The following is a 23,722-nucleotide window of genomic DNA, read 5'->3' as shown; positions in this document are numbered from 1 at the left end:
TGCTCAACTAAAAGTGTACAGTACACAAATCCTAATAGATTAACAATGCAGATTTCATTTTGGTGTTGTTGCTACTTTAATGAAGCTATTTAAAAAAGGCATTTTTTTAAATACATACATGGAACTTTACAGGCATGACAACAATGACCAAACATCATGGTTATAAAATTGTCTTCAAGCACACCTGAAAACTTTCATTGAAAGGATTCTTTTTGTTTTTCAAAAAATGCAACTCAGCAAAGAAGCTTTGCCACATTATAAAATATGGACATAGTATTCCATTGTTCTGCTGTATACATAGTACTTTGTTTGATATTACAACCATGATATTGCACTGCCTATAAATTATACATGTTTTTTTAATTAATTGGAAACAATTTGTTGTGTATTTCTAGATGACCTTAGCCCCATCCTTCTCGTTCTGAGTTCTGCATGATTTCTTCAAAAAGCCAACTTTGAGTGAACTCCTGACTCTTGTCCATCAACTGGAATAACTGTAGATATTGCCGGGGGTGAAGGTGACCTGTCAGGACATCCTCTGGAAGTGCCAGCTCGAACAACAATTTACTCCCACTGTCAGGTGACCAGAGACTTTAGAAAAAAAGAAAGAAAGAAAGAAACAAATGACAATATTGCAAGAGTAAAAATCAGGGATGCATAAAATGAACATTTTTAGCTCAAACTAAAATCCGAATGAAGAAAAACGAAAAAGAATTATTCATACATAAAAAACGCCATTATTATCATCCAGTTTTGGGCGTTTATTTTTATTTTTTAAATGCATTTTTAATGCTTAGAATTACAAAATTAATCGTTTAAAGGGGGCAAGATATTCTGGTGGTAAGTAAATGTTGCAGAGAGATTATAGTACTATTAGTTTGAGTTTGATTTATTTAATAAGGGACAGCATATATTAATGAACATATCTATATTCATGTTACTGAACACATGTAAATATGTAAGATTGCAGCCAAGGGCTAATTTCCATCTTTAGTCGCTATTAGTAGAGAAACAGTAAAGTTATTTTACGTTTTTTACTCACATTTCAAGCCAAAATTTGCAGCCACTAAATTTTCAGTGCAAGTCGAGGAAAAAGGTTCCCATTTTGTATGAAATGATCTTTACGCCACATAGCCTGCATTTAAACAGGAATGTAAACCTTTTCAAAAAAATACAAAATTCAAATACTGCTGTTTTTTGTGCTTACTTCAGTTTTTTAAATAGCTTCTCCGTCCTCTTGGCCAAACACTGTTTGACCATCACCAACAGGGTGGAGGCGTTTGCGGGCGTGAGCCCCCCAGAGAACAAGTCGGAACGTGGCCGCAGACGAACCAGGCACATGTGATCATTGGGAAGCTGAGACACAAAATGAGACGTAAAGGCAAACTCAACTGTATCCAAATGGCTTCGTGTACACAACCAAATTTTATATAATAATGAAATCAATAATTACCAAGCCTTTGGGAGGAGGTCTGCTCTTTTTGGACGACACAAACGAATCCCAAGGCGCCTGTAAAGTCAAATTAACAGTGTTTCTAGCCAGTCAAATTATCAGTTGGCAAATTTCATATACTGTACCTTGTGAAGAAGTTCAATTTGACAGGCCATCTGCCAGAGGACACTAAGCGCTCTGTAGTGCCTCATTTGACCAGGAGGTGCCACCATGGACTGAAAGAGAAATTCCAAACAGTCCATTTTAACTCATTGAGTATATTGACGCCAACAGACATCCAATCCAGTGTGAATGGCAATGTCCCAATAATTTCAATGCAGTAGAATCCCCCATCTCACCAGGTATTCACGCTCACTCATGAAGAGGTTGAGCTCTATTCTTCCATATCTGTAGACGGACAGTCGTTCAAAAAGGGAATAGACCAATTTAAGCATGATGCCACGCTCATTGTTCTGCGGCACGATGGCCACAACCTTTGCTGGGAATTCTAAAGAGATACAAATGATATCAATAGAACATGAGTCATTGTTGTCATAATTAATTCTTTGATTCACACCTTCTGTCCAATTGGCTTCTGTTATTCCCAGATCAGTGAAAAGTTTGTCAGTGGACATGACTGGCGGTTTGTTGAATCCACTCACGATAGGGTCGAGCCTGAAGAAGTCACAATGTACAACTTCCAGCTGACCATCAAGAAGGCCTTCCAATGCCTAAAATGATGAAAGAGGAACATTCAAGTTTGCTCGCTAGTTAAGTAATGATGTTCGTAATAGCTTGACTAGAGACTAAATAATTCACCAAGGGAAATTGTTTAAAAATTGGAAGTTAACCAGTGTAAAGAATGCACCTTTAGTGGTGTAAAGCTGCTTAGAGACATCACTTACCCGCAAATCACGGAAGAAGTTTTTCTCCGGCTCAAGAGCTACAACTCTTTGAGCCCCAGCATTTATCAAGGTCTTGGTCAACACGCCAGGGCCTGCGACAACAACAAAAAACAGTTGGCTCCAATACTTCCATTCCACATAAACCATAAATACAATTTCAGAATACAGCAGAGGACTCCAATACATTTCCACTTTTTCCCTAGCAAAGGTGATAACCTACCTGGGTTACATTCAAAAACCACAGTCTTGGCACTTTGTAGGTCAAGTCCAAGATGATGTGCTACCACCTTCGCCAACTCTGGGTTCACTATAAACCGTCTGGATTTTCTACATGTGCGAGCGTAACGTACATTCTCCTCAACTTCACCGAGATCCAGAAAATCATAAAAGGACAGCGGGCGACATTGACCCTGGTGAAAGAAAATTACATAAAGGTCTGTTTAACTCCTTGACATTGACAGCTTTGATATCCATTTTATTGGAACTTGGAGGGATGGCAGTGAATTATCATCTTTCTAAAAGACGATTACTAATAGCCACATTGGACAAGTACTGCATTGGTCCGAATATAAGATGGGTTTTTTTTTTTTTGCATTGAAATAAGACTGAAAAAGTGTCGGTCGTCTTACATTCGGAGTCTATACATTACACCCATTCACAACGCTAGATGGCGCCAGATATCTTTAAAGCGAATGCTGAACACTGATGGTTAATGCAGTTATCACATTTTTTGTAGATTGCTTAGTTTACATTTCAAAACCAGAAGCTATTCATTTACAAATGTGATTGCACTTTAGTTTACAACTTTAAATGTTCAGATATTAAGATGTGATAGACAGTTTTGCATGATTTGAATAATGCAAAACAACATGCTTTTTCTCTCTAATATATTGTTATAATAATTTGGTTCAGCTGTATTGTAATTATTTTCAGTATCAAAATTGAATTTGGTGTTCAAAAAGTCTTTTTTCAAACTTGAGTATTGAAAAAGGGGGTTATCTTATATTCCGGCCAATACGGTATTTGGGAAAAACTATCAAACTACCTTAACAGCCACCGCAGACAGGTTTCGGTGTGCAAGTGCTGAGGAGGACGCCCTTTCGACTAAGGGCTGCTGGGAGTTTGCACCAAATGATGGTCGACCGGGTCCGGAGGCCAGCGAATCAAGGCTGTAAGCCCTTCTGTTAGTAACGGGCGCCCTGCGAGCCACACATGTCGCCCGTGATAAACAAGATTGACTTGTGAGAATTGGACAACACGAAGCGCCCGTGGCCAGCTCCAACAGTCTATGGATGTAGGTGGACATGTGGGATCTGCAGACAGCCATAGATTTTGGAGGGAAGTCAAAAGACCCTGAAGGTCTCTGCCTGGAAGAAAAAAACGCAGGGAGAAAAAAGTTTATTGTCATATTGATGTCGAATTACTGTACTTCTTGGCTGTAAGGGTCATTGCGTAGTTCATTCATTACAAATAAGACAAAATCATATTGTGACGTAACGACGGATCGCGCTGCTATTGTAGATCAACTTTATGAATATACAGTAATGAAGCACGTGGAAAAGGCCAAAAAAGCCGGCGTAAGAAGGAAGACAATTTTATTTTACTCACCGATAAATTATCCCTGTTTAATGTTTGCTTTAAAGTAATAAAGTCCTTATAGTCAGGGAGAAAATGTTTAGCATTTTTGCATTGCGCTAGAAGGTGCTGAACACGTTAGCAAAAATGCTACCTGTACGACTGACGCTAAATACTATGACACAACATTTAACGGAGTCATATCTTACTGTGTATCTCTTCTATAGTTTCAACTGTAACGAAGACCGCGTTTTAAAGTCGTTTCATCGTGGCCCGTTTCTCGTAAACTCCGTGACATTGACTCCTCCACATTCTGACCCCATATTTGTTGTGTGCTGCTCGGAGCGCATGGGGGGTGCAGGCGCATAATTACGACGTCATAGGCATGCACGGGAAAATAAGTTAACACCACGTTTTACAATACTACAAACTACAATTACACAAATCAGCACTGGTGTTGAGTTAGTACTACTATACTTCAAAATGTGTTTAATTCCAAACTATGGTGCGTCAACTGCAGCGCCATATTGAATGTGGCACGGTCGGGGAGGATGTTGGCGAACATGTTGGATGTTTTCATTCCTAAAGCCAACATGTATGACGCTCATTTTAATGCGTGATCGCATGTTTTTGGTTGTATGATCAGTTGACCACAGTGACCACAGTGAGTCTAGATCTTAATTGAGTAAATCATTCACATTGCCCCCTTGCAATGAAACCCACCAGAGATAAGTACTACACCGACGTAAGATGTCCGCCAGTAACTTAACACCGCTGATGGGTATCTAGCCCTATAAAAGACATGTCTATGGTATCGCCCAGACCTTTCTACTCTTCTTCCGGGTAGAAAAGTGCTGTCAGTCAGGTGTCGCCGCGCTCCCTTTCCCTCGAATTGTCCGCTGTCATCATGGCCAGCGTTCACACTTCATCCAGCAGACCTTACCATATCGTCATTTTCGGAGCCTCCGGCTTCACGGGACAGTTTGTGGTCGAGGAAGTAGCCCGGACGGCGTCCGAGGGCCCCCGAGAGAACCTTAAGTGGGCCGTGGCTGGCAGGAGCAAGCAGAAGTTGGAGCAAGTTCTGGAGCAAGCAGCCTCTGTCCTCGGTTTGTATTCAGAATTCATTTCAAACGGAATACTCTCGGGTTTTGTTGACTAAATCTAAATTAAATACGTTGTCTCTGTGTCCCGTCACTTGCAACATTAAAGTGACACTTTGCTTAAGAGTGCTTATCTGATTTCACCCTTATCAAATTCACTGATAATTCAAGTAGTAATTTGGACCCGAGATGCTGGACTCTAAAACACAAGCGAATGTATTATACTATACAAAGCACTCTTATTGACTAGGGATCTAGCGTTAGTTTATTTAAGAAGGGAATTATATTGCAACATATATTGCACTGCGATAACATGTTGGAAAGTCTGATGACAGTAATTTTCCAGTGTTCCAGTCCATCTCCATGCAACATTCCAAACATGGAAAGTAAAGCCCATTCCTAGATTAGAACCTGAAAATATTTCTGTATGAATGACATGATTAGTTTGGTATGTTTTCATCTTTGATCCCCTGCCTTTGTCTTTGGGGAGTGTTCAACAGCTGTTGGAACATACCAACCCTCACTGTTTAAACCTACTTAGAACACACAACTTTTGTTTTGAAAATGTAATACATTCTCAAGTCTGGTTTAGAAGTCAATTTAATGAATGGCAACAGGTGTGTACAATTGTTTCACTTATTGCCTGCCATAGACGATTAATGCAATTCCACATTTACTCGCGCTCGCAACAAGAACTTTGTCACTTGCGCATCCAACTCAAGAACTTTGTCACATTTGTTTTGAAAATCCTCTGAAGTTGCTGTCTTGTTGCAGAAAAACCTGAGTTGAGGACTGCAGTGGACATCATAGTTGCAGATGTGGAGGAACCCGATTCTCTGGCAGCCATGTGCAGGCAAGCTGTCATTGTCCTCAATTGTGTGGGCCCTGTAAGTAGATTTATTTTATTTTATTTGCCAATATTTTTAACCTACCGTCATCCTCTTCCCCTCCCTCGTACACTACGGCATTCTTTTACACAATGAAGGCTGCAGACTGAGGGCACACAAAAGCACATTGTGCTCAACATTACTGCTTTGCATCTGGTGACTTATTGGGGGTGTCGTTTCAAACATTTACCAAACTTGGATTTGGATATATGGTTTGGAGCAGTTAGCCCAGGGTTGGGCAAACTTTTGGGCCTGGGGGCCACATTGACTTTAAAAATTTGACAGATGGGCCGGGTCAGCACAAGATACGATCCATATAAACAACTGCATCCGTTAACAGTACATATGAAACAGAAACAGAAAGAAAGGACTAAAGTATGAACATAGTCATCACTCATCTGGGATTTATGGGGTGCTGTCTTGGTTTTCATCAGACTAAAGGTCTGTTCACACACGTGTAGAGCCAAATAACACCAGAATCCTCTGTGCCATCTTCTGGATGTTTGGAAATTTGGCTGCACTTAATGAAGCATAAAACTCAGAGAATTTCAGGGAGTTGAACTTGTCACATTGGAGAGCAATCAGTTCCAACTGCAACTCCTGTGGAACCGTTTCTGGGTCTTGTGAGAAATGACATGACACAGCTGTCAATTTTTTCAAAATTAACAAAACCGACGGCAGAATTGCTCATGCAGGTCATCCAATGATAACATTGTTATTTCAGTGTGCTGATTCTAGTTTATTTTTGTTTGTGTAATCTAATTATAGTACAGGTTCTATGGCGAGCCAGTGGTTAAAGCTTGTGTGGAGAATGGAGCCCATCACCTTGATATCTCAGGAGAACCTCAGGTACATAGCTGTCAATTTTATCTGATTTAATACTGAAGAAACCAGTTTTTTTCCCCAAATCTAAATTTTTAAATAATTTAAAGTTGAACCATTTAAAATCCAATTTAAGACATCAGGCTATGTTATTGTTAAGGTGTTTTGTTGTGGTGTGGTTTCCCCCTCAACATGTTCTATGGCACATACATTGTGTCCAGTTTCTGGAGGGCATGCAACTGAACTACCACGACCTGGCAGCTGAACAGGGCGTGTATGTTATCGGAAGCTGTGGATTTGACTCCATCCCTGCAGACATGGGGGTGCTGTACACCAGGGAACAGTTCAAGGGTATGCTAATTTTCTAGAATTATTGTGTGTTGAACCGGTTGGAGAAATACTTTGTTGTGTTGTCATCAGGCACTCTAACTGCATTGGAGAGCTTCCTGACCGTCGATGCTGGACCGGAAGTATGTTAAGAAGCTGCCAAAGATTTCATCTCGTCCATTGTATGAATACTTTTTTTTCCTGCTTTAAGGGCGCATGCATCCATGACGGCACGTGGCAGTCAGCCATCTACGGCTTTGCTGATGGTCCAAAACTTCAAACTCTCCGCAGGAAGTTTAACTACAAACCTTTGGCTTCTGTCGGTACGAAGCTTCAACGCAGGTACGTTATATGGCTTAACTATTGAATTTCACTGTAGTGAACATCAGTGAATCTCAAAATACCGCCACCAAATATAATTTCTACAAGGATTAAATTTATGTCCAAGTTTTCATATAAAATGTGACTTGTGCACTTCTAATGAACTCCAAAATAGTATTTTTTTTTTTACAACCATGGGGCATACTTAAAAGCCAAGATGGGCAATGTTGCATTTCCTGCGGCACATTTACTTGAGCATCTTTTTCATCAAAATGTAGTTTTACCACACCATACTTTTGAGATGCCTGGAAAAAATGTAACGTGCCTTAAAAAATGTACTTTTTCATATAGAGCACAGCTGTCCACATGATTTCAAAATGTGGATTTTTTTTTTTTAGGGGTGCATTGTTCTACAGTAATGAGATCCAACAGTACACGGTACCTTTCATGGGTTCTGATCCATCAGTCGTCAAGAGGACACAGCGCTTCCTAGTGGAGGAATATCAGGACACTCCGGTCAGTTTTTGCCTCTACTTTGTTCGTTAAAGGTTAAACAAATTTCCTCTCTGCCATTGATGGCAGCGAATGAGTTGGCACACTTGTATATTCCTTTTTAATATGTCAAGTTAAAGAAAAAAATCATTGGCATTCATGGCTGGAGGTCACACGCATTACAAATTAGTTTAGTTTTAGTAAAATGGCACTTTCATGTTTACCATTGCCTGCCCGTAGCTGCTTTCAATGCAGCGAGCAGTTGTGAACACTGGAGCGTTCTGCTTTCAAATGCAACTCCAAAATAGCCGTGAAAACAAGTGTCCTGCACAAGGCTGCACAGTTTACTGGACGAGGCTTTTTAACGGACTGCTCTGCATTAATCAGGATGTGTCCACTTCATTCAGCTTCTATAATGACATAAAAACAAATGGTTTACATTTACATTGTCTTTTTCGGTCCAAACAGGCAATATACAGTAAATCAAATCATTTTTCACATTTACCTGCTTCAGGTCCAGTATGGCGCCTACGCAGGAATCGGTGGGCTCAGCAGTGTCATCAAGTTGCTGTTTGCCGGAATGTTGTTCTGGATTTTGGTCAAGTTCAGTTTTGGACGTGACCTCCTCATCAAGGTAACGTGACAAATATACAACTCTCATGTGGAATATTGTTGATTGTATGCTAAAGTCTCGTGTTTCTCAGTACCCAGAGTTGTTCTCCTTCGGAATGTTCTCCAAGGCTGGACCAACTCGCAAGCAGGTGAAAGAACGGCTAATAATTATCGTAGTTGTAGTATAAAAACTATACATACTTGACTCTGTGTCTGGCATATACCAAGTTTATCGTCAGAAAATGCGGTTGTTAAAAACAGATTTAATACATCTATTATTGCCAAATGTGTAATCGGTGCACTGTGTTCCTATTTTAGATGGACTCGTCCTCATTCCGCTTTGCTTTCTTTGGAGAGGGTTACACAGAGGGACTAGACCCAACCCAGGGGAAACCCAACGGCAAGATTTGCACTCTGGTTCAAGGACCGGGTAAGTGCATACTTGCAGTTTCAGTTACATAGCACCGTCAATGGAAGCCAATGAGTTAAACAAGCGCCTTATAAATGTGTTGCCATTGTTTCTCCCTCTGTAGAAGCTGGCTACGTAGCCACGCCCATTGCTTTAGTGCAGGCAGCTATGACAATCCTCAATGAGCCCACAGCCTTGCCTAAGAGGCAAGTTGTCAACAGCGAAAATAATGCTGACTTCCAAGTTTTCTGTTAAATTAAAGAGCCTATTTCTCCTTTTTTTTTTTTTTTCTAGTGGTGGAGTGTACACCCCGGGCGCAGCCTTTGCCAAAACCACCCTCATCAAGCGTCTCGACAAACACGGCATCAAGTTTGCTGTCATCTAGTAAGGTTTCCTGCACGTCGATTTGGCTCCAGGTTTCACGCCAAGCAAATTTGAGAAAGCTCCTTCGTCAGGCAAGCCTTAATGAAGCACATTGACAGTTGGAATGCTTTTGTAACAATTATATTTTGCACTATTTTTGCAGACTGTAGCATTACTAATTAAACACACTACTTGTAAGGGTTATGTATTTTTAGCATGAGCTTATTATGCATATGCCTTCATGCTTTAAATGCATGTTTTGCTGGTTTTAGGTAGATCATGCTTGGCTTGTATCAGTGTGTTATGGTTATGCACAAAATGAAAAGGTTCCCAGAAAACTCTTTTGCAACAGTTCCTTGGGTGGTCTGGAAAGTTGTAAATGCTCACTCCACTTTTTTGTTTTTTGCATTCATGTGTGAGGATAGGAGGTTTTGTGGATGTGCTTCTTGGTTTGATGCATTTTGCTTGGTTTTGCCTGCCTGAATAAAGCCAGATCATCAAATAGCTGTCTCCTGGCTTTTGTTACACTAATGGATCTCAGGGTTTCCCCAATTGCTTTATAAGCCTGGTGGGCTGCCAGCTTTTTATTGCCCAAGCCCCTACTGTGGCATATACTCAAGACTTTCTCAGAATACAGTTCATATATATTCTTTACAACTACTTTCTAGTGGATGCTTTATTTTCACCTCAAGAAAAATGTCATTAAAAATAAAGATTTATTTATAAAAAATAGTCTGTCCAACAAAGTAAATGACATTGTATCCCCAGAACTGTTATAATTTTTAACAGCTCCTACTTGAGTGAATTTTTACATTTTTCACCATTTCTCATGTAGACATATCAATGCAATACTTTCCACATGCAGATCATCATTTCTTCAGCTCATACTGAACGTTCATTCAGTCTCGTGATTGAGCAGCTGATGAGAGTAAACTACATCCTGATAATGGTATTTTTCAGCTATGCTCATGATGGCGTCGTGGCATCGCATTCTACTCAGAATTTGCAGCACTTCAACCACGGCAAGCCTGAGAACAGGATTACATTAGTACATTTCCCAATAATATCTCACTAAGCTTCCAATACCTTGTGTCTGGAGCTTCAGGAGGATGCTGTTTACAAATGTTATGAGCCTTTTGAACAAGATGGTTTTTCAAAGACTGCAGCTGAGGCAAACATTCATTCTCTTCTCTGAACCAACTTGTCGGCAAACTCTCTGCAATCTTAAACAGACGTGAGTTTAGACCAGAAAATGTGGAAAACCAACTACTATTATCTGTCTTTTGAACAATAAGCCATTTTTTTCACATCTAAATCGCCATTCAATGTAAAGCTTCAAAGTGAGGTAAATAGCATTTTACATAATTACAGTACTTTAGAAAATGAAATCAGGCTGGATACCCTTTTGCAAGCATGAAGTTCATTGTCGGACAACATCCGGCTGCACAGTGTGACCGTCAGATATCGGCAAAGCAACCTGTCCAACATCAACTCTTTCAATGTTGACTCAGGCAGCAGTGATTCCCATTGTCCCATGTTTCCTAGCAGCTGGTATGAGCAAAGACAAAAGGAATTAAACATGTGAGAAATATTTTTTTTAAATATTTCCCTACCATGGTAGGTAAAGTAGCATGATATATATTACCTTAATGGCCATCCAGAGCTGCTGGTTCCTAAAGCAACTATGAAGAGACAATTGGTCTTCTAAGAGCCTATAAAGCAGTGATGCAAGTTATGTGTCATTAGTACAGAAACATGATCATTCGTAGCCAGCTTTCAATTTTTAAATTAGTTGTACGCCTATAAAGAATGAACAATAAAAAATGAAATATTTGCTCAGAGGTTGAATAAACAAAAAGATTTTTTTAGGTCAATGTCTCAAAACAATGGATCCACAATCAAAATGCTTGTCGATTGATTTGATAATATCAACCCTCCAAAGAAAACCAAAACTACGATGTGTCCCGCCTGCGACAAAAATGAGTCCAGCACCTGATCTAAAAGAGAGAGTGTTTTTGGGGGGGTTGGAACTAACTTTTGGGGGTAAAGCGGGATGAAAACCTCTTCATCTACACAGCTCCTCAGTCTGCCAATCACAGCCTTGGTGAATGCCTGTGGACGTGAATGCATACAAAAAAGCAGTTCCAGCGGTGTGACTACTAGCTCTCACAAACTACACTGCACATTTCAAATCCATCTTACCATAACCGGCTTACTCTGCTCCCTTTCAAAGATTGAATAGTCCTCCCGTAGATTCTGACAAAGCTCAGTTAGACAGGCTGACTGACGGAGAGACATGGGCTCCCAAACTAGCTCCACAAATGCTGAACCCAGAAGAAAGTGGAAAAAAAAATGGAAGATCTCAGGGAGGGGTTAACATTTTTTTCTCTCCCATTCAGTACATGCATTACCTGTTATTTTGGGTACGACTGTCCTTTCGATGACATTTGAAAGCATCTCTCTATCGATGTGCTCCAGCTCTTCGTGACCGTGGCCGTGACAAAAAGTCTCAATTGCAGGAAACCATGGGAGCTTTTCAAAGTCGGTGCTGGGGTCCTTCGCAAACACACAGAGTTAGCCAAAAGCTTCTGATCATGCCATCTGATGCATTCAGGATATATAAGCACCTTTAGAGGGTTCCAAGCCAGCAGCTGATGTCTTATAATGGGGGTAAGCAACTTGGGAAGACAAAGAGAAATGTAGGCAGTGTTGTAAGACTCCGTATAGAAGCTTCTCCATTCCTCAAAGCGGGACAAAATCTTTTTAACATCGTGGAAGTCATCGTGAACGTCAGAGAAGACCTCCTTGGACTTCAGGAGGATGGCAGCTAAGTGGGAGCACATACATACATTTGCGGTTATGGAAACCAAGGCAATTTTGGTTATGTCCCTACCTGTCTCCTTGAGATGTTCCTCATCCTCACTGGAATCCGGTGGGTCTTCTGGTATATCACACTCTGCCATTGCTTTATTAACGCTTCCTTCCACACTGCATTATGAGAGTATTACACAACAATTCAAGTTTCAGCAAACTACTAAATATACTGTGGAAAAAAACCATCTTATTCTTTAGAGCAGGCATAACCAAAGGTGGCATCTGTATTTTTTTAAAGCCTACAATGTGTCAAATTTCAGAACCACTAAATGATGTAAATCTACTTCACCTCATCGTGTCGGCTCCATTTGTAGCGTTGTCCACAGCTGAGATGAAAAAAAAGGTAATAAAAAGTGGATAGTGATGTCAATGGCAAAGGATGTGTTAATATGGCTCATTGGTAAAATAAGTACACTCACAGGTTAGCTGCTGCAGGTGCTTGGCATGTTCCTGGATCTTCTCCCTTCTCTGTGCAAACAGCACCTCCATACGGCTGGAAAATAGAGTGTGTAGCTCCACCTCCAAGGAGTTGATTTCAACAATCTGAAGTCAAAACGATCCTTCAGTAAGTCAAATGACTCCAATATAACGAATTTGCCTTCACAAATCAAAAAGCCATCCTACCTTCTCCCGCAGACAGTCCACCAAGTTGTGGGCAAAGAGTGTCATATCTCTGTAAAACTTGAGTTGTTTCTCCAACGAGCTTCCCTCCAGAGATTCCACGGAGGTTTTAGCGCTTTCCGCATCGCCCTCCATCCGACTCAACTCGGCCCTCCTCGCGCTGTGTACTTCTTTCAGGGAATCCAGTCTGTAGGCAAATGGGACCACTTGAATCAAATAACACTGCTTGAGTATCTATCTCTAAAAAATATCAACAGTGAACCTACTTCCCAGCAATTCTCCTCTTCATCATTAAAACGGTTACGGAAGGGAGGGTTTTGGGGACCTTGGTCCTTGTTGATTTCTTTTTTTGTCTTTGATGTTCTTCATCCTGGAAGCTATATCTACTGGACTCACTGCCAGATGGGCTCTGCGTACAAAAATAAACAAGAAAAAGTCAATCAATATACAATACACTGTAAATGTATTTGAACTGCATAGATTAAGCATACACTTTTTTTACCTGTACGCCGGGCGGTCTCTTGATTCCTTTCCCAATTTGCGTCTCCTCCCAAAGCTCCTGCTCCTCCTCGTCGCTCCCTGACCAACTACCAACGCTTCCTCCTGACACACAAACGTTACTGGCTTTAAATAAACTCAACACTTTAGTGTACTTTTAGTCATTGAAAGAAAGCCTCCATACCAAGTTTCTCCGCAATTCTCTCCTTGATGCTTTTCAATCTGGGAGCAAACTCAATTCTTTTCTCGTGATCGTCTTGATCGTCGTCATCTTCGTCATCCTTGTCTTCATCGTCGTCACCCATTTCTTCCCCGTGGTACCGCTCCGGGGTGCTAGCCGAGGAGTTTCGGCCATCTTTTTCCAGAGGGATGAACTCTTTCTGGCCTCGGGTGTTGCGGCGCGCCCTCTTGGCTGCTTCGATCGCTCTGGCGTTAGGGATTATGACTGAAAACAAACGAAATAATTGTGACACAATGGCAGCATTTGCTCCCAATATCATTTTTTTCCACAACGAAACACGCCATACTTTGTTTAACAGCAGAGTAGCTGCATTTTGAGCTGGCTGAAGAGGAACTGCTGGCTCTTTCATTTTCATCTTCATCTTCATCATTCAGCACCTCCTCATCATTGTCATCACTTTGTTGAGAACTAATTGGTGATGATGGGCTGTCATTATCCTGTTTGGGGGAGTCAGTTATCAGGACACTTTCTGGTTCTGGAAAAAAAGGAGACAAAAATAATTGAATTGAATGCTTTTATTGTCATTATCCAAGTATAATGAGATTTTAAGCTTCATCACAAAGTGCACAAACAAAAACATTGAACAGACAAATAATTATACATTTAAATTAGAAATAATGTTATTGAAGTTTTAATAAAAAAAGTAATTTAATACGATTAACATAGATAATAATACATGAAAAATAAAACCAGAAATATATTCTCAGTATGGCTCCCGATCGCATCCAACTCAACTCATCACTTAACTATAGACATAAAATTCATGTATACTTTGCAGTCGCAAAGGATTGGACATCTAGTGCTATCATTGGTAACCAACGAGCGCCATGATAAGTGCCCTACAAATGGTTCAACTTAAGAGTTAGTTACCAGTGTTGTTGCTCTTACTGGCATGTTGAGCTTCCCTTTTCTGTACGTGGAACAACACTGTTTTATCAGCCGACCTCTTGAGTTTAAATTCGGGTTCTAGAGCTGAAAGAACAAAAAATAAAGACAATATATTCAGGGAAAACCAATACATTGATGAACTAACTAGGTTAAAATCTACCACATTTACTCTCTATATCTGTGTCCTCGAGGGGCCCCTGTCATCCAGTCTTGTTCCATCTCTACCACACCTCAATCAAATGATCAAATCATCATGGAGACATGGAAAACAGACCAGAAGACAGGGGCCATCTGGGTACGGATTGGGCACCCCTAATTTATATATATACGTATATATTTACATTCTTTGTCGTCGGAGAAACTGAGGACGGTGCTTGTTTTCGTCTTGATGCCATCGATGTCTTTGGTTTCTTCGATGTCTGTCGTCAGTTCGGATGACTCGACGTCCTCACTGTCAACAACATCTACCTTTGATTGAGTTGCTTCCCGCTTGGAACTGCACGCTATTCCTCGGGAGTGACCTATTCGGGATAGTTTAGGTGCCACCACCCCGGACTTCTCTGACCCAGTTCCCTCAGGGTTGATCACTGGCGTATCCTCCTCTTCGCTCGAGTCCCCCTTTCTCTGACGAAAATTTCTCCTGGGCTTCTTGTTGAACATTTTAAACCCGCGCACTTGACAGATTACGTTAAGATTTTGGGAAAAAATACAAATCGCCGCGCCGAAAAGCGTTTATAATTGTCGTAAACAGAACGGAAACTAACCATGGTGCGTTATGGGAAATGTAGTTGAATGCAGTGCCAATGGCACGTTTCTCGAATATGTGATTGTATATTGTCTGATATGCCCGTTCAACTAAATATTCTCACCCTACATTATTTCTTAATTAGTCCACCACTTCCACAAGGGACATTCATTCACTTTTATTTTCTGTTAATGTAAGTTATTACCTTTTAATTTTGTTATGCAACAACCATGTGCTGAGGAAAAGTCATTTCTTGCTATATTCGTTACGATATTTGCCTTCCAATATTAAAACTATCTATCTCAGTGAATAATAAAAATAATTATAAATAATTAATAATTAAAAAAAAATAGTTTGCATTGCATTGTCTCACGCGAACATTGAGGATAATACATCAACACGAATATAAATTAAAATAAAAAGGAATTAAGATAATAAATGTAAAAACAAAAGGAGAAATGAATGCAAAACTATCTAAAATCAATCAAACATCAATCAGTAAATAGCGTCCTGCTCTCGTCTTTTTTCATTGCATTGTCACCGTGACCATAATGGGAGGAAATGTTCGTCAATTTTTGCTTTAAATCCCACATTTATTTTTGTTGTAAGTTTTAATATCTGAATCTTATTTTTTTTAAATTAATTTTCACTCCACACCAGTGGACTCCACCCATCATTCGTTAGCCCTAATGTACGTACGTAGTATATTCCCTTTGGCTTCCGTTCCACTTGTTTTTCCGCCCCGCGTCTCGTCTCTCCTCCCACCCTTGCCTTGGCGGACAGGACCGGGGCAAACAGCGCTTCTCAGCGGCCACTCCGTCTGCAACAGCGGGCCTCGCAGGCGTAGCCAAAAGTGGTGGTCTTCGTCAGCCATGTTGGTGTGACACACTCAACGAGCTGTCAGCAACAGGTCCTGCCGACAACTAAACTCTTACAACGTTTCTGCAAACCCTTTCGATTTCCCGTCAAGCACGAAACGTCGTCGGCGAGGACGATATCGAACTTAGATCATTTGGAAGACTCGGAAATGTCTTATTTGACCAAGCGAGAGAGACAGAGAGACACACGGAAAGTAAGTTCAAATTCAGCTCCAACTATCGTTTTAAACAGGGTAATTTAGCTTTTCACTTTAGTGGTCGTGTCTGCTTTTTGTTTTGCTTTCGTGATTTTAACAAATGAAACCTAAAGCTGTTTTGAAATGACGAATATGTGACTTGAGATATGACATGAGATGAGATTGCGACAGCGAGCAAAGTCGTCGATTTTTCAAATTGCGTATATTGTCAAAAGTGCTGCTTAACTGCATAGTTTACATTACGAGCGTATCGGTGACCAAAGATTTGCACGTACATTATTTGGAACTAGTTGAGCAGGTTCCGGCCAGAACTTGAGATGCCACTGTGACTTACTTGCACAGAGTCAGTTTCTCTCAAGCTATTTATTATGAAAGTACAGTATACCAAACTTTATTACATGAATTACCTTTCCCCCAAAAATATTGAACTCATTATGAAAGCCCAATAATTCATCTAAGTCCAGACATGATTATTCAATATATTTTCATAGTTTTAGAATTCACTTCAACAGCATGCACAGTGTAATTTAAGCCTAAAACTTTAACGGAGTACTTTGCTCATAGCCAACGCAATAACGATACACGTGAAATTCATTTAAACTAAGGAAGACTGGGTATGGATGCTCATCTTCCACTGCCATTGAATGTTTTACATGTCCAATGGATTTCGACTGAGAGCTTCCAGCCTCTTGGTCAAAATGGAAACAGAAATGTGGGAAAACGTACCCATGCACTCATTTTTGGGGGGTAGATTGGGTTATTTCAATGGCGGCTTCACAGTTTTTAACAATGAATCAATCAGAAGGCTGCTGCCAGAGTCTTGATAAATCCAACAAGGAAACTACACTACATTACGCTGGTCTTGAAGTCATTACACTGGCTTCCTGTGAGTCAAAGGGTAGACAATACAATCTGACTGTTGGTCTTGGACCAAAATACTTGCTTGATTTGGTTGGCCACTGCAAAGCATCTAGAACCCCTTAGTTCATCTGAAACCATTTTTTGTGTCTTACAAGAACCAAGCAGTACATGGTTGTATTCAGTAATGTTCTTCACCTCAAGAACAAGTTTCCTGAAGATCTAAAGTGTCCACAAATGGTTAGCGTTTCATAATGTTATTGTTCAATGGAGTGTTGTTTTTGCTTTTGCCAAATACTACATTTTGGGTGAGACATTTTCTTTGTCATTCACCAGCTTTAAATATGCCCAATAAGTAAAAGTTGGGTTTCCCCCACTTCAGGCAAATATGCATCATCATTTGTGGACAAATCAGGGCAGGGTAAAGAAACCAAATTCATCAAGGTGAGCATAGCCCTGCCTTGCCCTGCAGCAACAATTCACCACCATATGAATCTCTTCAAAAGGCTCCTGCAGGTTTTTATAATGTTCTGGTGTGCTTGACACCTGTGGTCCATTTATCTACTAGTTCCAATCCAAGAGCTAAATCATTACTGTTGTCTCCTTGTCCATTTGGGATGTTTGTGTTCAAAAGGCAACACTCATTCATTTTCTGTACTACTTAATCGTTGGTTAATTCAATGCTATAACAATTGTTTGATAGCATTTCTCATCGCATTCCTTTTCAGAACTAACCCCCTTTAATGTAGATTTCTGGACAGTGTATTATTAAGCAAAGCACTGATTTACATAACACTTCCAAGGTACATTCCTGCTCTTGCAACACAGCATCTTATTTATGCAACATTATGGTGTTTTGTATATAACGCGTCAGACAGGCTCGAACATTTGAACGACGACTAAAGCCAAGTGGAAGCACTTGAGACTAAACTACAAGTGTAATGAAAGACTGAAGACTTTAGACGTGATAAATGGAACAGCCTGATATATGACAGTTGAAAATTGAAATATAGCTGCGCTGGTCATTGCAGTTTGCCAAGTTTGCATTTCCTCAGAATTACTTTGTATTATTCAACCATTTGATAAATGAGAATTTATTCTGAAGTGATAATTAGGTAAAAACCAAAGAGGAGAAAGCAGGTAATTGAGACCAATGTGAAAACATGACCTAGAGAGACAATTGGATGGGAGTAGACTGACAGATGGCAGGCACTAGATTAGTCCCGCTATCCTTGTGGATATCTACTATCTACAACCTCATCCTGTTATGCCAGTCTTCACTCAAACCATGTTTGGACCACCCTCTAAAATTGACTGGCATTTTGCTTCCGTTCACTTGTTTGAACCTTCCCCGGATTAATGTCATATCCAAGCTGTCAAAGCTTCCTGTCAGATGGCTTCTGATGAGGATATGACTATTTCTGATTGTTGGGAAGGAAGTGTTTGCCAGAAACACTGGAATGTGTGCCCCTCCTCTAATTTCATGATTTGAATCTCACTAGCTGACCGTGGCAGGTGTTCAGTGTGAAAGATGCAAAGGCAACCGGATCATTTGTTTCACAACTTGGTAACTTTTTTTTTTAGTGTATGCCTGTAATGGCTTTAAACACATTTATTACTTAATGTTTAGTCTATTATTTAGCGATATGTGTTAGTGTTATGGTGGTTGGCATGTTTTAGTTTTTTGAAAGAGTATTTTAAATCTTACAAACTTCTATTCAAGTTATTTAAGTTTAGTTTGTTGTCACTTTATATATTTTGCACAAGTAAAAGCAGAAAAAAAATCGGTCATGCCATGACTTGTATCACAAAGAACTTAGGTTGGGTCACCGGTAACAACTGTATTGTACGTTGCAATCTCTATGCAATCTTCCAGGGATTTATGGAAGGTCCCCTTTTTTTAGGGGAGCAAAATCATTGTTCAAGAAAAAATCAATTTTAGCTGAATGAAAATTATGGGGAAAATAGCTCACTGTTAATGTAACTTTGCTTTACATTGTAGGTAACTTTTAAAGATGTGTACATTCGAATGCAACAATGTTTCTTTTTTTGGCGTTAGTTTTAGAATTTAAAAAAAGCCCACATTTGACAGTTTGCTATCGACTGAACAAATGGCTTTTGGAGTTGAAGAAAAGTGAATAAAATCAATCATCAACCATAAAATCATGGTGATAAGTGCAAAGAGCTCGCTGACTGATAAACTTCTTGGTGTTATGTCAAATTTGTACTGTACATTGTGAAAAAACCTTGTGGCATGATCTCTAGTTACAATAAATCAGACCACATATAGCGCATAGTACCTACCACATGTAACATTATAGCTCTCTGAACTCAAGCACTACAAGTTCATCTAAAATGTCCATTTATGATGAATTAACTGGCTAGAGAACGAAATGATCTGGATGAGTGGGATTATTCTGTTTGCACATTGAATGCAGATGGTCCTGAATAAGAAGGGACCGTGAAGTGTGTCAAAGAATCTCCCAGTGTACTTTAAAAGGTTTGGGAGGTGGCCAGGGCTGCCCAGCCTGAGGAGAACAGGAGAAGCCCTGTTAGATGGTGCTGACTGACCAAAATCTCCCTCCTGTTTCCTGCCTGCTTGGCTCCTTCCACTGCTCCCGTGCTGTCCTTGCAGCAGTGCTGACTGATGACTGGGCGGCCACTGTGTGTTTTGCAGATGGTTGGAAGCAGTAGCTGAGGACACGTTTGGGAGTTAACCACTGGCTTGGTCCCTGCCACAAGCCAATATGAATGGTAAGCTGGCTTCTTTTCTGTTTGTGTGAGTCCTCTTTGTGAATCAATGAATACTCCTCTTTGTGGAGTTAACTTCATTATAATACATTCCACAACTCGTGTTTGTTTAGTTAGGTTCCGTAGTATTTTGGTTTCCCACAGGTTTTATTTTGTCACACTTCATTTTGGTGCGTTGGATGAATTATTGTAGTAAAAGTGTGACAGCTCTCAGTTGTTATCGTTAAATCAATTTCCATGTATGTTTAGCATAACACTAACTTTGAAAAAGGCAAGCTAAGCGAGTGTGTTGTGTCTCATCTGGTTGAATGCCATCCCCCAAGTGCTTTGCTTTGTTCAGGCAAAGGCTTCCCGGTAATGATCTCCATTGGAATTTATCATAGCGAAGCTTTTTACAATATTTAGACTAATGTATAATTCAAGAACATTTGAACTACCGCGAGATTCAATGAGAACAATTTGTGAAGATGTTAACATTTGTAAAGCCAGAGCTCAAATGGTTGTGGCAACTCAGACTTCCCGCTTTTCCTTGTACCCCAACATGTTCATATACTAGCATAAAATTTAGTGGAGACCAATCAACTCAATTTTTACAAATATTTTAAAAATACGTATCGTAAACCTGTCACCCACACCGATCTTTATTTTTATTTTTTGCATATTTCAGGTGCCACAAATATGTGGGCTGTGACTCCAGAAGAGAGGCAAAAGTATGACCAGCAGTTTGATACGCTCACCCCATCAATGGGTTATGTTTCAGGTACATTTATGTTCTCCATTTCTTCATTCATAGCTTTAGGTTAATTTATCAACTGACTTCCCTCATACTTTAGGTGAGCAGGCAAAGAAGTTTTTCCTTCAGTCAGGACTACCTGCATTAGTTCTGGCTGAGATATGGTAAGTCATGTTTGTCTGCAGAATCTGGAAGATTTTTCCCCCAAATCAGTTTTTGACTGACAATTGTCTTTTTCTGAATCTCAGGGCTCTGGCAGACATGAACAAAGATGGAAAAATGGACAGGTTGGAGTTTTCCATTGCAATGAAGCTCGTCAAGCTGAAACTCCAAGGAACGCCGCTTCCACCTGCACTGCCAGTCATTATGAAGCAGCCTCCCATGTCTGGTCCCAACCCCGCCTATGGTACTGCCCCATTGTAATGTTTGGGAATACATGTCATACATTTTATTGTTTTTTGCACTTCTGACATTGAGGCCTGTTTTGTTCAATCTCCTTGCAAATGTAATATGTCTCTTTCTTCTAGCCTAAATTTGTGTTTATGCCTTAGGGATGATGTCTAACATGTCCGTGATGTCTGGGAGCAACCCCTCCATGTTCGCACCATTATCCATGACAACCCCACTGCATTCCTCTTTGCCACCAATGACAGGCCTCAACATGGGACTTCTCCAACCAATGGCTGCTAGCACCTTGGGAACTGGTACACATGCGTTATGGTTACAATATGACTCATTATCTGGTCCTGCTACTGCGTTAGTGAAAAATGCCCTCCGCGAAAAGGTTACCCATGTAAAAAAAAGAAAAAGAAAAACTAAGAAAAAATATTGTAATTGTTTTTTTTGTTCTAACATTTTATTTAAAAAAAGAAAAAAAATCTAAATATTCTCATTCATTTGTTTGTTTTTAATTCAGAACAACAATAAAGCAAAACAAACATCTTTTTATTCTGAGAATATTTTAGATTGAATAAAAATGTAAACAGGTGGTAAATACCGTATTTTCTCGCGTATAAGCCGCACCCTTAAAATTCTCTTAAGATCATCAAATTTTACAATTTTCACCTCCATATTCATGGTTTTAACAGGGAGTGCAAATGTATTACTTTAAAGAGACTTGCAATGCATCTAAAAATTAATCAAATGCAATGCGATGTTTTTATTTTTCCAGGTCTTCCACTCTCTGCATCCTCCTATGGTTCTACACTTATGTCCAGGTAAAGCACAAAAAGCACAGAAATGTCCAAAGGAAAAGTCCTTTGCATTATCAGCCTCTTGTCTGGAGAGATGCGTTTAAATTACATTAGATCTCATTTATTATTTATCCATTTAATGACCACCTGCACTGTTCCTCAGTATATTGGTGCATTCAGTTTGTGTTTTGTATTGTTTGTTTGCTTTAGCGCCACTTTGCCACCCCCCTCAATGACTGGCCAAATGTCAGCCGTCCCCGGGGATTGGGCAGTGCCACACGCCTCCAGACTGAAATACAGACAGCATTTCAACATCTTGGACAACCATATGACTGGATATCTCACTGGTACTGTTTGTGTGCGCCTAGTAAATTTAAGTCTTATAAAAACCCAAATATGTGCGGCATGCAGGCGTGGATGTTGATGAACAAGGGATGATTTCATAAGTGTTTCCTCCCCCTTTTCACCCCTTTTTTCTAATTTCAATTGTGTCAAGCCTTTGCTAACTTGGCCAGTGTGCAAATGCTTGTTTGAATGGTAGGCATTTGCTTGTGTGAATAATAGACTTGTTAGACCTGTTTCTGCTATGAGGTTGTGAGAGAATGATACACCACCCACACAAGCATGACTGGTGGGGTGGTCATCAACACTGTGTTTTCAACTATGGATCAACATATACAGTAAAAAATAAGCATGGGCTTATGCATATTTATTGTACTCCAACCCTACCTTTTCTCACATACACAATAGTTTTATTGACTTATTTTATGTTTAAGGTTTTTTTCTCACAGGACTGTGCGTGAGGTGTCATCTGTGTGGCTCTCACCAAAAGTCTTTATGTACTTATAATATTCAGGTAGAATCTGAGTATAGTTTAACTTTGCCCTCACTATCATATGACATGAGTGGAAAATAATTGCAATAAGTCATGTCTCATACACACCTTCCACACCCACACAACTGAGGCATACTGCCTTTCCCACATAGCTTCACCTTTCCTAAGAATTGGCGCAAGCCTGTCTTTTTAGAGAGCCTACTGGGAGGACTGAAAATGTCACTTTGTTGTCGATATTTTTCTTCGTGTGGACATTAAGAAAATCGGTTACCCCTCTGTTGCTCTTTGACCGATCTAAATGAAAGTTTGTAGTATTATTCTAAGGACATATATGCATCAATTCTTGGAGCCTGATTTCAGATTTTTGTTTTTGTCTCAGGAGTGCTTAATCAATTGCTTGTTATGTAGGGCCCCCGTTACCCAAAAATGGCAATATTGTGTCACATCGTGTTTAGTTATCAGGTGATCGTAGTTTAAGTGAAGAAGACTAGTGCTTACAAAACATTTTTCAATAGGTCAGCAGGTGAGAGGGGCCATGTCAAACACGATGCTCAGTCAGACTCAGCTGGCGTCCATCTGGTAAGATCATATGACTGTGCTCATGAATATTACCTCATTGGTTACAATTGATGGCGATGGCGGTCAAATCCATTTTAACCAGTTGATATGGATTGGGCGTCTATAGCTATCAATGGAACTAAAATGTGATCATTCACTGGCCAATATGGTGATCAATTTTTAATGCTTTAATTTAACTTTCCAACAGGAATTTGTCTGATGTGGACAAGGACGGCAAACTCTCGGCTGAGGAGTTCATCCTTGCTATGCATCTGGTGGATGCGGCCAAGAGTGGAAAACCACTCCCGCTAACGTTGCCTACTGATTTAGTGCCACCCACGCAAAGGTAGATTATGGATTCAGATTGTAAAATGAGACAAGATACTACATGGAAATGTGGGCTTGTTTGGAACCTAAATCTTATCCTTCCTTCCAGGAGTGCTATGAATGGATCCAGTGCCTCTCACTATGCAGCTCTCAATGATAATTTTGACCTTGAACCCCCGCAGAAAGCCAGAAACAATAGTTAGTCCTGATATTTCTTTCCAATTATTTTAAATGGGGCCGAAAGATAAATTGGTTTTACATTAAGATTGTGAAATTAGAA

General features: G+C 40.1%; 4 protein-coding genes across 6 annotated transcripts in view; 2 read left to right on the top strand and 2 right to left on the bottom strand.

The window, feature by feature from the left end:
- Positions 1-52: 52 nt before the first annotated feature.
- tfb2m (transcription factor B2, mitochondrial) lies at positions 53-4,277 on the bottom strand. Of its 2 annotated transcripts, none has more exons than XM_077595095.1 (10): positions 4,122-4,277; positions 3,383-3,704; positions 2,558-2,747; positions 2,338-2,429; positions 2,010-2,163; positions 1,792-1,940; positions 1,579-1,668; positions 1,454-1,510; positions 1,208-1,356; positions 53-591 (listed from the first exon to the last, which is right to left on the bottom strand). In XM_077595095.1, exons 2-10 carry the CDS (start codon positions 3,662-3,664, stop codon positions 402-404), a joined length of 1,353 nt encoding a protein of 450 aa, XP_077451221.1. In that variant the 5' UTR covers positions 3,665-3,704; positions 4,122-4,277; the 3' UTR covers positions 53-401. The 2 variants fall into 2 exon arrangements, with proteins under 2 accessions (XP_077451221.1, XP_077451220.1); XM_077595094.1 differs by having other exon boundaries at positions 3,946-4,270.
- A 451-nt stretch (positions 4,278-4,728) lies between these two features.
- Positions 4,729-9,751, top strand: LOC144089104 (saccharopine dehydrogenase-like oxidoreductase). Its single transcript, XM_077619982.1, has 12 exons — positions 4,729-5,018; positions 5,787-5,899; positions 6,668-6,748; positions 6,943-7,072; positions 7,142-7,191; positions 7,260-7,390; positions 7,768-7,885; positions 8,376-8,495; positions 8,566-8,622; positions 8,792-8,903; positions 9,007-9,088; positions 9,177-9,751. The coding sequence occupies exons 1-12, from the start codon at positions 4,820-4,822 to the stop codon at positions 9,265-9,267; spliced, it is 1,284 nt and encodes a 427-aa protein (XP_077476108.1). The 5' UTR covers positions 4,729-4,819; the 3' UTR covers positions 9,268-9,751.
- Positions 9,752-9,942: 191 nt separating this feature from the next.
- gcfc2 (GC-rich sequence DNA-binding factor 2) lies at positions 9,943-16,098 on the bottom strand. Its single transcript, XM_077619993.1, has 18 exons — positions 14,709-16,098; positions 14,350-14,451; positions 13,766-13,954; positions 13,423-13,683; positions 13,243-13,343; positions 13,007-13,149; positions 12,744-12,927; positions 12,539-12,662; positions 12,409-12,445; positions 12,139-12,233; positions 11,873-12,072; positions 11,657-11,801; positions 11,448-11,569; positions 11,281-11,357; positions 10,891-10,957; positions 10,647-10,793; positions 10,332-10,468; positions 9,943-10,273 (listed from the first exon to the last, which is right to left on the bottom strand). Exons 1-18 carry the CDS (start codon positions 15,025-15,027, stop codon positions 10,141-10,143), a joined length of 2,583 nt encoding a protein of 860 aa, XP_077476119.1. The 5' UTR covers positions 15,028-16,098; the 3' UTR covers positions 9,943-10,140.
- Positions 15,802-23,722, top strand: part of itsn2b (intersectin 2b) — a 23,698-nt gene continuing 15,777 nt past the window's right edge. The window contains exons 1-11 of one of the 2 annotated variants that reach the window (XM_077619973.1): positions 15,802-16,184; positions 19,723-19,799; positions 20,464-20,556; positions 20,630-20,693; positions 20,778-20,935; positions 21,081-21,233; positions 21,701-21,746; positions 21,933-22,069; positions 23,073-23,136; positions 23,324-23,461; positions 23,552-23,640. In XM_077619973.1, coding sequence (XP_077476099.1) covers positions 19,793-19,799; positions 20,464-20,556; positions 20,630-20,693; positions 20,778-20,935; positions 21,081-21,233; positions 21,701-21,746; positions 21,933-22,069; positions 23,073-23,136; positions 23,324-23,461; positions 23,552-23,640 — 949 coding nt within the window. In that variant the 5' untranslated portion in view covers positions 15,802-16,184; positions 19,723-19,792. The remainder of the gene's footprint in view (positions 16,185-19,722; positions 19,800-20,463; positions 20,557-20,629; positions 20,694-20,777; positions 20,936-21,080; positions 21,234-21,700; positions 21,747-21,932; positions 22,070-23,072; positions 23,137-23,323; positions 23,462-23,551; positions 23,641-23,722) is intronic. The other variant, XM_077619964.1, reaches the window with a different exon arrangement.

Source organism: Stigmatopora argus, chromosome 2 (genome assembly GCF_051989625.1).
Source record: "Stigmatopora argus isolate UIUO_Sarg chromosome 2, RoL_Sarg_1.0, whole genome shotgun sequence".
NCBI classification, from domain to species: Eukaryota; Metazoa; Chordata; class Actinopteri; order Syngnathiformes; family Syngnathidae; genus Stigmatopora; species Stigmatopora argus.
This window is presented reverse-complemented; position numbering and strand designations above follow the sequence as displayed.

Coding starts and splice junctions, on each gene's coding strand:
- tfb2m (XM_077595095.1), bottom strand. CDS start 3,664: ATGGCTGTCTGCAGATCCCACATGTCCACCTACATCCATAGACTGTTG. Junction 2,748..3,382: donor TGTCTGCGGTGGCTGTTAAG/GTAGTTTGATAG, acceptor TTCTTTCACCAG/GGTCAATGTCGCCCGCTGTC. Junction 592..1,207: donor AAGCTATTTAAAAAACTGAA/GTAAGCACAAAA, acceptor TTTTTTCTAAAG/TCTCTGGTCACCTGACAGTG.
- LOC144089104 (XM_077619982.1), top strand. CDS start 4,820: ATGGCCAGCGTTCACACTTCATCCAGCAGACCTTACCATATCGTCATT. Junction 7,073..7,141: donor CACCAGGGAACAGTTCAAGG/GTATGCTAATTT, acceptor TGTTGTCATCAG/GCACTCTAACTGCATTGGAG. Junction 7,192..7,259: donor CCGTCGATGCTGGACCGGAA/GTATGTTAAGAA, acceptor TCCTGCTTTAAG/GGCGCATGCATCCATGACGG.
- gcfc2 (XM_077619993.1), bottom strand. CDS start 15,027: ATGTTCAACAAGAAGCCCAGGAGAAATTTTCGTCAGAGAAAGGGGGAC. Junction 13,150..13,242: donor AGAGACCGCCCGGCGTACAG/GTAAAAAAAGTG, acceptor TTTTGTACGCAG/AGCCCATCTGGCAGTGAGTC. Junction 10,274..10,331: donor CCTGAAGCTCCAGACACAAG/GTATTGGAAGCT, acceptor TCCTGTTCTCAG/GCTTGCCGTGGTTGAAGTGC.